At 31.6% G+C, this 15169-nt stretch overlaps 1 protein-coding gene across 1 annotated transcript in view; it reads right to left on the reverse strand.

Annotated features, from left to right (window-relative positions):
* LOC106689007 (ABC transporter G family member 20) overlaps window positions 1-15169 on the reverse strand; it is a 79148-nt gene that overhangs the window by 10594 nt on the left and 53385 nt on the right. Inside the window, exon 2 of the mRNA XM_014433743.3 lies at window positions 4547-4682. Within this exon, the coding sequence (XP_014289229.1) occupies window positions 4547-4662 (116 nt within the window). The 5' untranslated portion in view covers window positions 4663-4682. The remainder of the gene's footprint in view (window positions 1-4546; window positions 4683-15169) is intronic.

The raw sequence follows: 15169 nt of genomic DNA on the forward strand, positions 1-15169 counted from the left end.
CAATTTCAATTGTTTAACCTCAGTTACTACAGAAGTTTATCAGTCAAAAAATATTTTTTAGCACCAACTGAAGTGCGTTTTTGTTATAGAAAATTGGTATTATTATTTAATTTGTTAATGCTATAGTAAATAAAACAGTAGGTGGCAACATTGCTTCAGACAACCATATTCCCTTTGTTTGAAGGCAGTTAATAAAACCCTCCCTAATCCACAACATATTTTCAAGAATTTTCATTTCACAAAATATAAATCCAATGTTGAGTGTTTCTCTATATCACTATAAGGTATAGATAGAATCTTGAGTTTTTGTTGTGAAGTGAAAAAAAATTATCTAATACATAAAAAATTAATATTGGTTAGTTTGTACTTTAAGCACTGCCATACAGTTCATTCGATTGTGATTGGGTATTTTTGCTAAATTTGTAGAATTTTTCCAGGAAGAATATAGGCTGGCCTGATTTTTTTCGGTAAAAAAAAAAAGTTGTTCACAAAATTAAACATTTTTGGAGCATAGCTCAAAAAGTATACATTTTTTTCAAGGTTATTATTTTTTTTTTTTTAGGAAAAAGCAAATTATATTCGTTTTAAGAATCATTTGAAGTCCTGTAATACCATTTTTCAAAGAAATTAAAAATTATAAATTTTTCAACTGGATTTATTTGAGAGATTTAAAAAATTTTTTTTTTCATTTTTCATAATAACGATGCATTTTAACCAATTCCTACATTAATACAATTGTTGGAATACTGAATGTCTGCTCTTTTATCCTAAATTAATAAAATTTAGATTTAATGTACTCATAAGGGTGAAATATTAGTTTTAAATGAAGAAAAACTTTTCAAACGTTTTATTTTACATCTTCGGAATTAATTTGTTTAATTATATCTGGTTTGTGCCCTTTAGTGTAGTTTACAGAGCCCTATACCACTCTTAAGTTTAGTGTAGATTGGCTGAGTTATGTTGAAATTAATTCTATATGTTACTATAGTTACCATCTTATCACCTCATCTGTATATTAATTGATACCAAAGTTTCAATAGTGTTCAATTAATGTATATACATCCAGAAATGTAGCAATAGCAGAGCATTGCCGGATCTGCTAGTAGCTTATAAAAAAAATGTTGATTGGTTTCTTATTGCATTTGAGGGTTCAATTAAACATTGTATTGCATGGACAAGACCACCAGTAAAACTGAAATAAAATTTTCCATCATCATAAAATTTACTAACATATTTTAACCTATCATTATTTGACTGATAGCAGCAACTGCAAGTATATGAATTTTCATAGAAAAAGTAAATTTAACTATCTTTAAATAAAAAAGTGGCAAAATATTACCTACTTCAGAAAATTATTTACTTATTTGCATTAAAAATTTAATATAATTTTCTAAACAGAATTATACAGGACATTGCTGAACCAACAAAAGTATTTTCGAATAGATATTGGTGACATCCTTAAAAAATTCAGGAGGCATCTGATGTTCTTGTTAAATAAACATATGAATATCATTACATGCTCATCAAGTAAATGTGGGTTTTGATCAATTTAGCATTTTAACATTAGATTTTTGTCAAGACTGACAACTACTTAAAAAAATTATTCTTGGGTAATGACCTTGACCTTAAATATGATTACTGCCTGTGAATTAAGAATTGTTTGAAGCCAGTTATTTGAACGTTCCCAGACATTTTGCAAAGACAGTTCCTTATGAAAGATGTGATGTATTTCAAGATCTATAATGAGTGCATTATTTTCTATTAGACGTGTTATATCTGGCTCAGTCAGACCTTCGATTTGACCCCTTGCTGAGTTGTTCATTTCGCCCCAACTTCTTTACATGGTGTTCCATAGGTTCTTTAAACACAACTATTAAATGATATGGACATACTAAAAACTTCATAAATTCCCTTTTTTTAAAAAATACAAGATAATTCAATTAATTAAAACAACAATGATTGTGGCTGTATATTATCAAGTTGAACAATAATATTCTTTTTATTTTCAACCATTAGCATTCATTAAACTGAATGAATACGTATGTGTAATGAATGAAGTGTTGTTTCTGAACATACTATCGTAATCAAATATTGGGGTGTCAAACAAGATCCTTACAAATCATATAAATCATACATGACAAAGAAAGACCTTCGACTCACATTGATCATGGCTACAATACTATTCCTCTTAATAACCTTAATTAATTAGGGGAATAGTATTGAGCCAGAACAATTGTTATCCAATCACCAGGCCCAGGGGAAGGTGCAAGGGAGAACCTCTAATGGCAAGGTTCCTCTCTGGCATAATTTTGCACTATACAATGTCTTGAATTCATAAATTTATAGATAAATATAAATATCTAAATAAATATTTAGTCATTATAAATAAAATATAGTTGCTTAATCACCGTCTAATAAATGAATATGTACTTATTGCAATATTCGACACAATATGTAACTGAAATCAAAAATTTTTGGGTATTATTATTATTTTAGCAATACTTGATACATACAAATGAAGACATGACTGGATGGAAAGGTATTATCTTACAAACATATGAATCTGAGATTGAATTTTGTGTTGATTTATTACTATTATAAAATTCAGTTAATAATTCTGAAATCTATCAAAATTAAAGGTTTAGAAAAATTAAACAGGGTGCTACATAGAAAGGAATATTAAAATATTTTCCAAAGGAAACTTCCATTTTTCTTAAAATGTCACCAAAAACTTTTGTTCACTCATGTTTCATTTGATGAATTTAACCACATACCACCTGCTGTTATTGATGTATTAAATAACATTTAAGTAGAAGTTGGTTCAGAGTGTGGTCAAAAGGGAATTTCTCAGTTGTTGTAAAACTTACTTGCTGACGTTTTCGGTCTAAGTTGGTAGACCTACATTAGAATTGAGTTCAGGAAAATTGAGTATAAGCATCCAAGAAGAAAAGTTAGTGGAATGCCAAAAATAACTATAGATGTATAAAAGTTACCTTTGAGTGAAAAATAATAATTTTCTATTAAAAATATCTAATCTACTTATCGTTTTTAAAATTCAACAAAATAAAAACTGATACTGTGTGTAGTACAGAACTATATGTTTTAGTCTTTTCAATTGAAATACCGAAGTTATGGGTCGGCTGAGATCCGCCTCGCTGGGACAACTCAAGGTGCCCCCTTCAATTTTCAGTTTTTCTCCAAGTTTGATTTTCTCAATTATTTTCATTCTTAAAAATAATTGAGATTTTAAACAGTACTGGAAATAATAATAATGATTTAATACAAAGAACAGACGATTCTTGGATGGACATATTTTTGCACTTACAGTAAATAAATTTTTTTAAATGTTATAAATTAAAATATTCCTTTACACCAATCGGAACCTACAAATCTTGTTTTACCTTTACCAGAATATTAAGAATAGCTACACAGATTCTTATCAAATAAAAATTTTAGGAGTTTTTTATCAAGTCAATACACTCACTTTTAAAAATTTACTATTTAAATACTAAATATTACATATGATCTCGTATAGATTAATTGATTTTTTATTGAAAATTTTGATATATAACGCCTATTTGATAAAGGAAAATTTAAATTTTGAAATAAACTAAGTAAGTTTTAGCTGTATGTTTATTAGTCAAAAACTCCTTTATTTTTGAGAAGTGGACATCAACTTTTGATAGAAAGCTCCTCATTTGTACTTTTGGACAATGGAAATTTACATAATACAAGAAAATAACAAAAATTGTCTTTCATTTATCTAAATATATTGATGTAGTGTAGAGCTCATATTTAATTTATTGTAATACATACTATGTATTAACATCAATCAAGTGAAACATGAAATTTTCGGTCAAATAAAAATTAACAAAAAGTGATGATGTGTATATTTTTACAATAAATTTGGAAGTGAATACTTTTTCATGGAGATAAGATTGAAATTTACAAATTACATTTTATATTTAAATAAAGTTTCTATTTATGTTTTGTGATCTATAGTTTTTTATGGAACTTACAACTTTGTATTGCTTTTACTTCAAAATATTGGGCCTCAGTATTTCTTGCTACATCATAGGCTTTCGTCTTTCGTTTCAAGTTCATATGTTCCCACATAAACTTGAACCACCTTAAGTTAGGGAATCCACACTAAGTGTTTGTGACTTGTGAAAAACTCAGTGTAGATATATCTTTAGTTAGGAAGCCACTAAAGGATCCATCTTGATTAATCTAATGAAGGTGCAAATAGCACCATCAAAATTTTTAGGGAGCTCATTTATATGGAGTTATGAAGTTTTGGATGGAACCATATGAGGTCTCAATTTGGGAGGACCTTCAAACTAGGGAACTTGGAAAACACAAATATTTTGTTTTGCTTAAATAAAGAACAAAGTACATGCATCTGTTTTTTTTATTGTACAATAATGTTTATTGGGAGGAGGGAGATATGCCACTGCTCTTGGAATGGACCCCTCACTGGCAAAGCGTTGTGAAATACTACTTATGTTGCAATAAGAGCTCTATACATAATGATTATTATACTCACATAGTTCCCTCGGGAAGATTCATGTTGAGCCCGTTGAGAACAACATTGCTGGGTCCATAGCGCTTGTAGGCACCGCGGATGGTGACCGCCGACTCCTTTGTAGCCTCTTGGTCCATTCCAGTTAGTTACATATCACCTGTAATAAATACTGCGTTACGTTTATGAAAAGAATAAGTTTTAATAAAATTTAGTTTCAACAACCAATTTCTATAAATGTATTATCTGCATATCTGGAGTGTCCACCCTCACGATTTTCCTTACTAGTATAGCTGCAAAATTAAATACAAACTTGTTTTTTATTTCTTTGCTAACATAGGTCTGTAATTAAAAAACTTCATGGAAATTTATTGGAGATTATTTTTCTAAAATATGTGTTATTAAGTGCAATGTATTAAGCTGAATGCAAAAATGAACTTCATTTCTTCCCATCACGAACAGTTTTTTTCATTATTTAAAGAGATGTACCTGATAAGCAGAAATATAGGTAATTTTTTGAACCAGCACATTTTAAGAAATATATAATAATTTAGCAAAAATATCCCATTTAACTGAAAACAAAAACCACAGACCTGTATAATACTAGACGGACTACGATTTTTTTTTAGTTTATTAGACAATTTAATTGTTTTCAAAACAAGCATCTAGAATGTTTCAGGATATGTTTTTCGAGTTATCCCAAAACTAAGACAAAATTTAATGAGTTTTTATGGAAACCTGGTCAAAATAATTATTAAAAAACATGGTTACCAAGTCCAATATTTGTATTTCTATTAATAATGGACTGATTTAGATTATTTTTTTTGTTCTAGTATTTTTAGTGAATTTAATTAGCTTTGGAATTTAATTTAATTATCAATTGGGACATGTGGCTTGAAGAATTCAACCAGGACGCCTCTATGCAACAATGAATGCCAGTGTAGTAGGTAAGGGACCATTTGGAAGGCCAAAAACTAGGTGGAAAGACAGAATCAACAAAGATGTGAAAGCTTCTAGAAAACTGGAAAGCAGTAGTCCACGATAGGCAGGCGTGGAAAAGGCTGGTTTGGGGGACCAATGATCTGTAGAGCCGACCGAAAAAAATAAAAGGTTTGAAGTGAACTCCAAGAAGTTCCCGGAAAACCCCATATTTAGTACATAGCCAGGGTAGTTCATCAGGAACAAAAACCAAGGAGAAAAACAAAATAAATGAGGAAATCCACCAAAATAAAAAAATGCGTGCTCATCATTTACCACAGTGAGATTAAATTAATCAAAATTAAAGGTACTTTAGAGCTGAGATGGGCTATGGATGAAACAAATAGTTAAAATTATGGCCTTATTCATGAATGAACGATTGATAAATAAATATCGTATCCATGGCAATTCTAGCTAATATTTGTCCTACTCTGCTATAGAGGTAGTTTTTTTTGTAATTTGTGGTACTGACACAGACCAATGAGTTTTTAAGATTCAACGGGTTCTAAAGCACATACATACTTTTGATAGTTGAGGAAGTAAAAATTGGTGAACAATCATTTTAAACAGTTTCTGTTTGCTAATGATCAAGTTTGTCAAAAGTTCAAATTTTTTTTTTTAATTTTATTTTAACTCATCTCATAATTCCAAATAGCTCTTAGTAGAAATTAAATACAATTAGATCATATTAGGGATATCCATGAACTTAATTTTAACATGTTAAAGTGTGTTAAGTGGAGAAATATTTCTTTCTTTTAGCCTGTTAAAACAATATAACATTTAACATGGTTGAGAGTCTGTTAATAGGTCTGCTAAATGGAGAATGACGTCATGCAACAGACCAGCTTTGCTCCACACCATTTTGTTTGTTGTCCTTTTGATATGTAGTTAGTTACTCGTAGTTCGTGTTTTGGACCTTTTTAAAATCTAATAAAATAATGAATAAAAAAAATAATAAAGTAATTGAAAGAAAACCAGGAAAGAAAACAGGGAACAAGTTAGGTAGAGGAAAGATGATGTGACAAAGCTTTAGGAAATTTCATTTTCTCTTAAAGTTACATGGTTACGAAACAAGCTGCTCAAAACATCCGTTAGGAGCTTCTCTGATTTTAACATATAGTATGAACTTTAAATTATGCCATACTTCTAACATTTAGCATGTTAAAACTTTTTACATTTAAAACAATATCATGAAAATTTACCTATTAAACTAATTAAGGACAATCTATAAAAGTTATTAGTTGAATTATAGTTCATATCTCGGGGGTTGCCTTCTCCAACCAACGTCAGAGCTTTGAATTGGTATTCATTCAGTTGATTAAATGTGCAGGTATTCTTTCCTCTCCGGTGACCGCGTGGTTCAGTTTGTTAACAATACGCCAGAACAGACACTAGCAAAATCTTAATGGTATTTTATTACTTTTTTTACGAGTATTTCCGATATTATGATGTTATGTGAATATTGATTTTGCTGCTTATAATTACACGTGCATTCTTCATTGTCGGTCTGAATGAATATATTTAAAGATAATTTAAAATGAAATGATCATACCACTATTTAGCTTTAATTGTGGCACATCTGATATACGAAAAAGTTTTTATTTGATTTTAAATTGGACATAATCAAAATATCGTAAGTAGGTTGGGATTATTTTCTCCATTGTGGTCGTGCTCTAGAAATGGTATAATGGTATATACTCCAGTCTATGGTACAATCTTTAAAAGATGTCAAATATAAAATTTTAAAAACATCTTTTTTCTAAGATTTACTACTATTAAAGCAAAGAAGCAATATTAGATTTGTCTGTTAAAAATTATTATTTTATTTTATTTATTGTTATTTACAATTGTATACAATTATATACAACAAGTAAATTTGCTATTAGATATGAAATAACATGATACAAACATGTGGAGAATTTACCCATTGATAGAACTCCAATTACATTACTAGAGAAGATTTCGGGGCCGTCTTCTTTTAAGATGCCTACGGGGGTTATCAGGTATTGAAGGAGAGCTAGATTAGAAACAAGTGGGTTTGGGTGGTTGGGAAGTTTATTATGGAAGGATTGATATCTGGTCCTGACCAAATCGGCAACATATGGAACATTGAGGTCCTGATGGATGACTTGATTTGTGACAAAGTAAGGAGCATTAAGGATTTTGGGCTGTAAGGATTGGATACGAAAGGAATTCGATGGTTTAGTGGAGCCTCAAAGTCCAACTCCTTATGTCCAGAAAGGTCTTATTATAGTCAAGTAGATCAGTCCTTTGTTATGGATTGGAAGTTTAGACCGTTTGTCTAGTGAGTGTAATAGTCGGAATCGACGAGTTAAAAATTAGAAGAAAAAAAACATTAACGTGCTGGAATATATTAGATCAGTGTCTAATGCCCATTATTATTTTTGTAAAAATAGTGAAAACATACTTTTGGTTACACCTTATTTATGCCTGACAGCATAGAACAAAAGAGGGTAAAAAATAAATTTTGTAAAACTAGAAATGATTATAATCTCTTAATTTACATATAAAAAGAGTTCATTGAAGTTTGTATCAATATCCTGCTTGTATTTCAAGTTGTGGAGACCAAAAAACCTCAACATTTTCGGACATTTTTTATTTTTTCACTAATAACTCCTAACCTATGCATAACTTGGAAAATGTTACATGTTCATAAATTTAAGTTCATATATTTGTACCTTAAATGGGCATCATAAATTTACAAAGATATGCTATTACAAAAAAAAATTGTCTTTGAAAAATCTTGTTTTGGATTAATATGTTAATTCTCATGCTCGCAATGCAGAGTTGGACAGAGTTATAATGGAACAAATAAAATATTTGGATATTATAAAGCTTCCAAGTTTGAAAAAAATTGATTTTGCCACGGCTTAACGGATTTGTACAGAATGAAAGCTTTAATTGCCTGTAATAAGTAATCTGCCTGGCCAAAAACACCAGTTTCGGAATCAATTTCGTTTATGCGAAATTAACCAGCACGAAATGAGTGTTTGCGAGGCTTCACGAGCAATGCGAAGTTGCATAAAACACAGAAATCAGAAATTACTTTACTTATAAACTACCTCCTTTTCCATAATTTTTATCAGTAGAAGAAGAAATAATGGGAAAATCGGTTAAAGTTGCTTATTATGATTTGTTTGAACTAGTGGGCACCGTATTAAACGTCAGAAGTGTTACGTGATTGATGGCGGGTTCTCACTTCACAGAATACTGTGGGATTTGACATAGAAGTTTTCTTCAGTCCTTACTTAATATGTAGATTATATTTAAAAAAATACTTCAGGTAGCGACCAGTCATAGTATTTTTTGGCTATCAAGAAGACAGTACAGAAAGAGAACATTGTTACTGACAATACTACAAGATAAATTTCTCTCGAATGAAGGAACGAAAATCGACTCGTTAAATTCTGAGTTTGATTACTGTTTGCGAGGTACCTCTTATTTCCTTCCTCTGTCTTGGACTATTCTAGAGATGTGGTATAACCTTACTCTCCTTCAAAGTAAAAATAAAGCCAAAAAGCTCATACAAACGAAAGGAAAGTTTACGTTGAAATTAATAGGAATGTCCGCCATTGTAATATTAACTGAAACAGAAGGCCGCCAGTGATTGGCTCGTACTCTTTCTGTACTCCTCTCCAACGCTCCTAGAAGGCACCTAAGGCCCGCTTTTTTTGGCGTTACCTTTTCTGAGAGCTTACTTCCTCCTGTACTCCTTCCTTCAAGGACTAGTCGGTATTATATAAAAAAGGTGAATCAACAATTTTCTGAAGAGTATAGAATGTGCTTTACCTAGTTTGGATATTGATTTAAATAAAAATGTACAAACTGTTTATATTTTTAGGAACCTGGAAAATTCCTCATTGTTTTTCACGTGGTTGATAAATTAATACCAATCACTGTTCCAGTAAAAAATTCTCAATGGAAGAAAAATACGAAAATATTCAATTTGTTGAATTTACTCTTTTTCATAACGATAATACAAAAAATCATAATAATAGAAAAATAATATTAATAATCAAGGAATGAGTGCGTACTAATTCACTAGATATAAAAAAAATGGCCTCACTCTTATATCTGGGAGCGTCTGCAAAAACACCCTGAAAAAAACATGGATGAGATATCTAATCATGTAAGCTCTCATACCAGACGAAGATATCACTGGAGATTGGTTGTACTTCTTTATATCTGACATGTCATTCCTCCAGGAAACCCACAGAGAGCTAATTTATATTTTAACATTCGTCGATGGATCGAGCTAAAAGAAAAGAAAGAAAGAAACCGAAGTTGGAACAGAATAAAATCATAAGTAAAAACTGTTACAGAAACTACTGTCTTAAGAACTACGTGACATCGGTTCCTAGTCGTTATCAGTAGCTGTGAGGAATTCCTGCAAGTAAGCTTATCATATCTATGATGGACCCCAGATATATTTTACTGTTAGTTCCTTCTCTGATTCTTTAAACTGTATTTCACTATTACAAGCATACATAACTTAGCAAGTAGCAAGACCCAGAATAGTGTCTAGGATACTTAAGCTCGGTTTTATTTTGTCGATGTCATATTAAGTCCACAGTTTTTTAATTATTTTCAAGCAATCATTCAAAACGTATTTTTAGCCAGTACCTCATTTGAACTTCATTGGAAAAAAAGAATTTACCTGCTTCGACGAGGTTCATTGTATTAACGCTGACGCATCCGTGAGACAAGCAGATATTATTGCGGTCCCTTAAACCGAAGACATGGCTCGGGTCTTGGATCTTACGGTAAGATTTGAGAATAATGACATCGATCAGGTGAGTGGAGTGAAAAGGGCAAAGAAAGAAATTTACAAAAATGTTTCCTTTCGTTAGAGGCCTATGGTTTGGACCTCGCGGAACAATACCAGATAGAACAAGGAGCTTCTTAGAAGTCCTAGGTGTTTGCATACCGATCTTGGCAGAAAATATTATTTTGGCATGGGAACTACCTCTGATATTATTAGTTTGTTTCTGTTGAGCTTTTTAACCTGTTTATTTGTATTTTAACTGATTTATTCCTTCTTTTAAAACGACTAACCTGGAATCCTCGCATGAGACTGAAGCATTTGGATAAACGTCTAAACTTCCAATTCATTACAAAAGACTGACCTACATGTCAATTATAAGGTATATCCGGACATACGGAGTTGAGCTTTGGGTTTGGGGTGATGCTTCGTACTTTATCACAAATAAAATCATCCATAAAGAGCTTAATGTTCCATATGTAACCAATCTAGCTCGAACCAGATGTCAATCCTTCCATTATATACTCTTTAACCATCAAACCCTTCTAGTTTTTAACCTTGAATAGAAATTCCTGATAATTCTTCGAGGCCGCTGAAAAGAAGATGGCCTCGAGACCTTCTTGTGTAGAAATATGATAAGAGTCCTACCAATGCCTGTATGACTCCATTTTGATCTTACATCCAATTTACCTACTGTGTTTTATGTAAATACAATTGTAAATAGCAGTAAATTAATAAATATATATTTGTACAACGTTTTGGGTTTCCCCATCTTCAAGTTCTAGTATTCTCACAATTAATTAAACATTGTCAACAATTTTTTTATGTATACGTTGATTGATGGTAAATTGATTGCGATAATTGTAGGAACTGTTATAATTGATGATACTATAAGTTGAAGTTTTTTTCACCTCAACATCTTAATAAATAAGAACAAACAACTTTCTATGAAAAAATTAACGTTTTATTTATAACCCAAAGATGTTCATAAAATTATTCGAAGTTACTCATCTCTAATCCGGAAGATGCCGATATCTTCAAGTGCCATGCTCGACATACATGTACAGTAACATACTTACTCTTTTATATGTATGTCGCTGGAGTTGTTCCAACTCATTAATAATTGAAATGAGTTGCGAATAGGCAGTCATGCAAAGATAGCGATCGGAACATTGACGAATCATCAGCGAAGAACTTTCCGGGCCCTGGATGACTAATGAAGAATTAGTAATTAGTTTAGTCAGCAACTTATTAACTAACTCGGTAACTGGTTAATGGCCCCTTAGCAGCTGGTGGCCCCTGGTCTCGATGGGGAAAGGTACACACCAAGGCCTTGTCCCCTTCTCCGCCTTGGGGTAAATGGCATCGCTTGTACGGGTCACTTTCTTTTTATATCATTTCTTCGATAGTTTTTGAATGAAAGAGTAGTATCCGAATGAATAAACTGTAAACTACTCATATATTGATTTGCCACTCTATCAAGGAGGTCATGTACGTTAAATGAGGGATTCCAATAAAACCTTTTTCTGTGACAAACGTCGAAAAATATAGACACGAGTCCAGAAGTTCTCGCATATGCATCCTAGGAATCGACAAAAAAAATATGTTATATAATTCCAACAATTTTTACTTTATATTACCTTTATGGAATATATTTAAAGGAGTGCTCAGATCGTAAAATTTGTAGTCTTGAGTTTTCATGATTTTTAAGTCCCCTGTCCAAAAAGGCAAGTCTCGCAAAATAGTCATGTCATCTCAACGTACAAAACTAAAATTACATACTTAATGCAGGCTATATGCCCGGTATGTTACAGTAATTTTTTTTTAAAATCGCTTTTATACAAGTGCTACTTTATACAATCGATTTTAAAAATTTTTAGGATTTAAAAAAAAATACTCTTAATTTTGATTAAACTCAGTATATCAATATAGAATTAAATAGTCTTAAAAATGAACTAGGTCTGATCCTCATTCGAATAGCTCTCCTGGCCCAAAATGGCGAATTTTCACAAAAACGTCGCCTAACTTACATTTAATTTTGCTCATTTTTTTATGTATTGGTTATTAATCGTCTTTTGTTGTTATTATTCCTAAAAATCAGAACTATGAAATAATATGAAAATTAACCAAAGGATATAGACGCTTAATATACCGTTGAAAACCTAAAGATTTTTTAATTATTTAAATCAACCATATAGAGTCATTGAGGGTACTTAAGAGTGACAAAAAAACGCATAAATAAAAGCTTTTCCCTAATATGAACTAGTCTATCACCTAATCTTTGGAGCATGTGCAGTTCACGTTTCCGTTCTGCCTGTTAGATAAATGCTTTTGAGGTTTCCATCTTTAATGGTATAAGTCAGAAATTCAGCTTTTCAGCAATCGAATTAAAAAACTGATGAGGAGTTATGAATGTTTAGGTGAACAATGGACATATACTGGGGGAAAAGTCTCCAATAAAGTCCATATATTCAATTTTTAATTTGTATGAGATATTTATATTAATCTATTTTTTAGAACTTTTACAGATACTAAACACCAAATTGACTAACTTTTTGCAAAAAACAAAATGTCCTGCTTTATAAATACTTATAAAATAAATCTGTATCCTGGTATAAACCATGAAGGTTTAGGGGTGCATTAATTTGGTCAAAGTCACTTTCGACCGCCATATTTTCTCCAATCAAGGGTACCCACTTTATAAGGTTGGATAAACCTCGGAGGGGTTCTGAACCCACAGAATTGACTCACGGCTACAGTATCAGAATAAATAATAATATGTCGCAGCAGTATTCGAACTAAGATCTTTGGAGTTAGTAGCACAGTGGGTTATCACTAAGCTTCGCCTTTCTTTAAGAAATGTTATTATACTGTAATATAATACAATTATTGATAGATGTTCCCAGTATTAATATAAAAACTAATACTGAGTACTATTCCTTAATCTTTAAGCAATCGCTTGTTAAATCCACATCTACTCGTACATTGGTCTTGTCAGTGCAGAAAAATACAATATTATAATTTATATTTATTACCTTCCATTTATGTCATATAATATTTCCAGCTATCTATGGATCCAAGGATAACCTTAAAAAAAACTAAACAAGTCTTTGTAATGACAATCATTTGTATATTTTTTATTTCAATGAATTAATTTATTCATTATTATTATAAACTAAAGTCCATGCTCCGAAACAAAAACTGTAAGTTCTGTACACAAACTGTCTGAAATGCCTCTTGCTTACGAGTGACAATTATATGGTTTGAGATGAGAGATTTCTATGCCAGAAAGGAAGCAGGGCGTACTTAGAGTGGATGTAGGTTTTGAAAGCCGGGTTGGCCAACGGCTGGAGGACGCACGTTAAGAAAGCGGCCACTAGTTTTGCAATAGACTTGTGAAACTTTAATCTGCCCACACAACATCTTTCTGAGGCTCTTCCTCAGCTTCCGACCCTCCAAGAAGAATTACAAGTCCAGGAAGTGTGCCTTCTTCGGAAAGCTGACGGTGGGCGAACCTTTCCGATCGTGGTTCAGAGTTTTTCGGCATTTCACAACAAGAACCTGTTTCATTTGCGCTTGCAATACATCCACTCTCCTTCAGAAATCAGATTGAGAGTAGAAAGGCCTTTCCAATGGCGTAATGAGGTATATCTCTTCCACCTCAAAGTTTCAACAGCATATTAAAACACTAACCTATCTAGAGTCAGTCGTAATTAAAATGATCACTAAGAATTCAGACCTAAAAAAGAAAAAAATATATAAAATTTATCTTGTTTAATCACGGTAATTTAAGGAATGCTGAATATTACTCTTGGATCTGTTAATTGAATATTTGTACCGGTTAAGGTAGAATATTTGATGGAGTGTAAGGGAATTTTAAAATTACTCTATTAAAAAATAGATTTTAAATCGTATTTAATTATAACAGAATATAGTAAAAAAATCCGGTGTGGGGCGCGCATCCCACAACTTCAATTAATATAAAAATTCGTATTTTTTCTCGGGTTTTCAGCGGTGAAAATGACGAGTGTCAAATTTGTTCCTGCCATGAAAAAAATAGTAGCAGATAACGAAGTTATGAATATGTTAATCGAGAGGTCTCGGCTTTTTCCGATTCAAACTCCTGTTTCGATTATTAATCAAATTCCTTAGTATTTTGTGTTTATTATTGTTAACAATCACAACTGCTTATTGATATCAAATAGGCAAAATTAAATATATTTTAGCGGGAGATTTATTTGTAAAATTCGTCATTTAAGCCCCGTTGAAATATTTGATTGAGGATGAGACCTATCTGTTATTATAGACCTCTTAACTGTACCTTGATTTATCGATTTTAGTTTAAACATCGTTTAGGAGAAAATCCTAAAAGTGTAAAATCAAATATATAAAGTTGCACTTCAGGCTGGTCGTTCACATCCCAGGCATTCGCATACCCTTAATATATAATTTAAGTTTCGAACGACTTTCTGTTTTTATGCTGGGTTGTTGCCGTACAAACACACACGCACGCACAAATAAGAACACACACACTCTATTTTGAAAGACTTGGGTATATGGACTTTATGGACCGTCGAAACCTCGAGTTAAAAATTTTGTCAGATCGCAATACTTCTTCTTAAAATGTGTTCTCAAAAAATTTGTTTATTGCCAAACTAAATAAAATAAAATAAATTAAGTAAAAATGTCGTTATTAGGGTAACTTTATATCTATTATGGATGGTCATGATGAGGTAACACTAAATCGTGTATATTTTGGAAACTTACTTTTCTAATCAAATTCATATTTGTCCTTCTTACATTTCTTCCTCCCTGTCCTTCCCCCCCCCTCCCTGCCTGGTCCATAGGGAGCCTGTTTCCACTCACTCATATTGTTTGATTGGAGA

Source organism: Halyomorpha halys, unplaced genomic scaffold (assembly GCF_000696795.3).
Source record: "Halyomorpha halys isolate HHAL.00 unplaced genomic scaffold, Hhal_1.1 Scaffold1257.1, whole genome shotgun sequence".
NCBI classification, from domain to species: domain Eukaryota; kingdom Metazoa; phylum Arthropoda; class Insecta; order Hemiptera; family Pentatomidae; genus Halyomorpha; species Halyomorpha halys.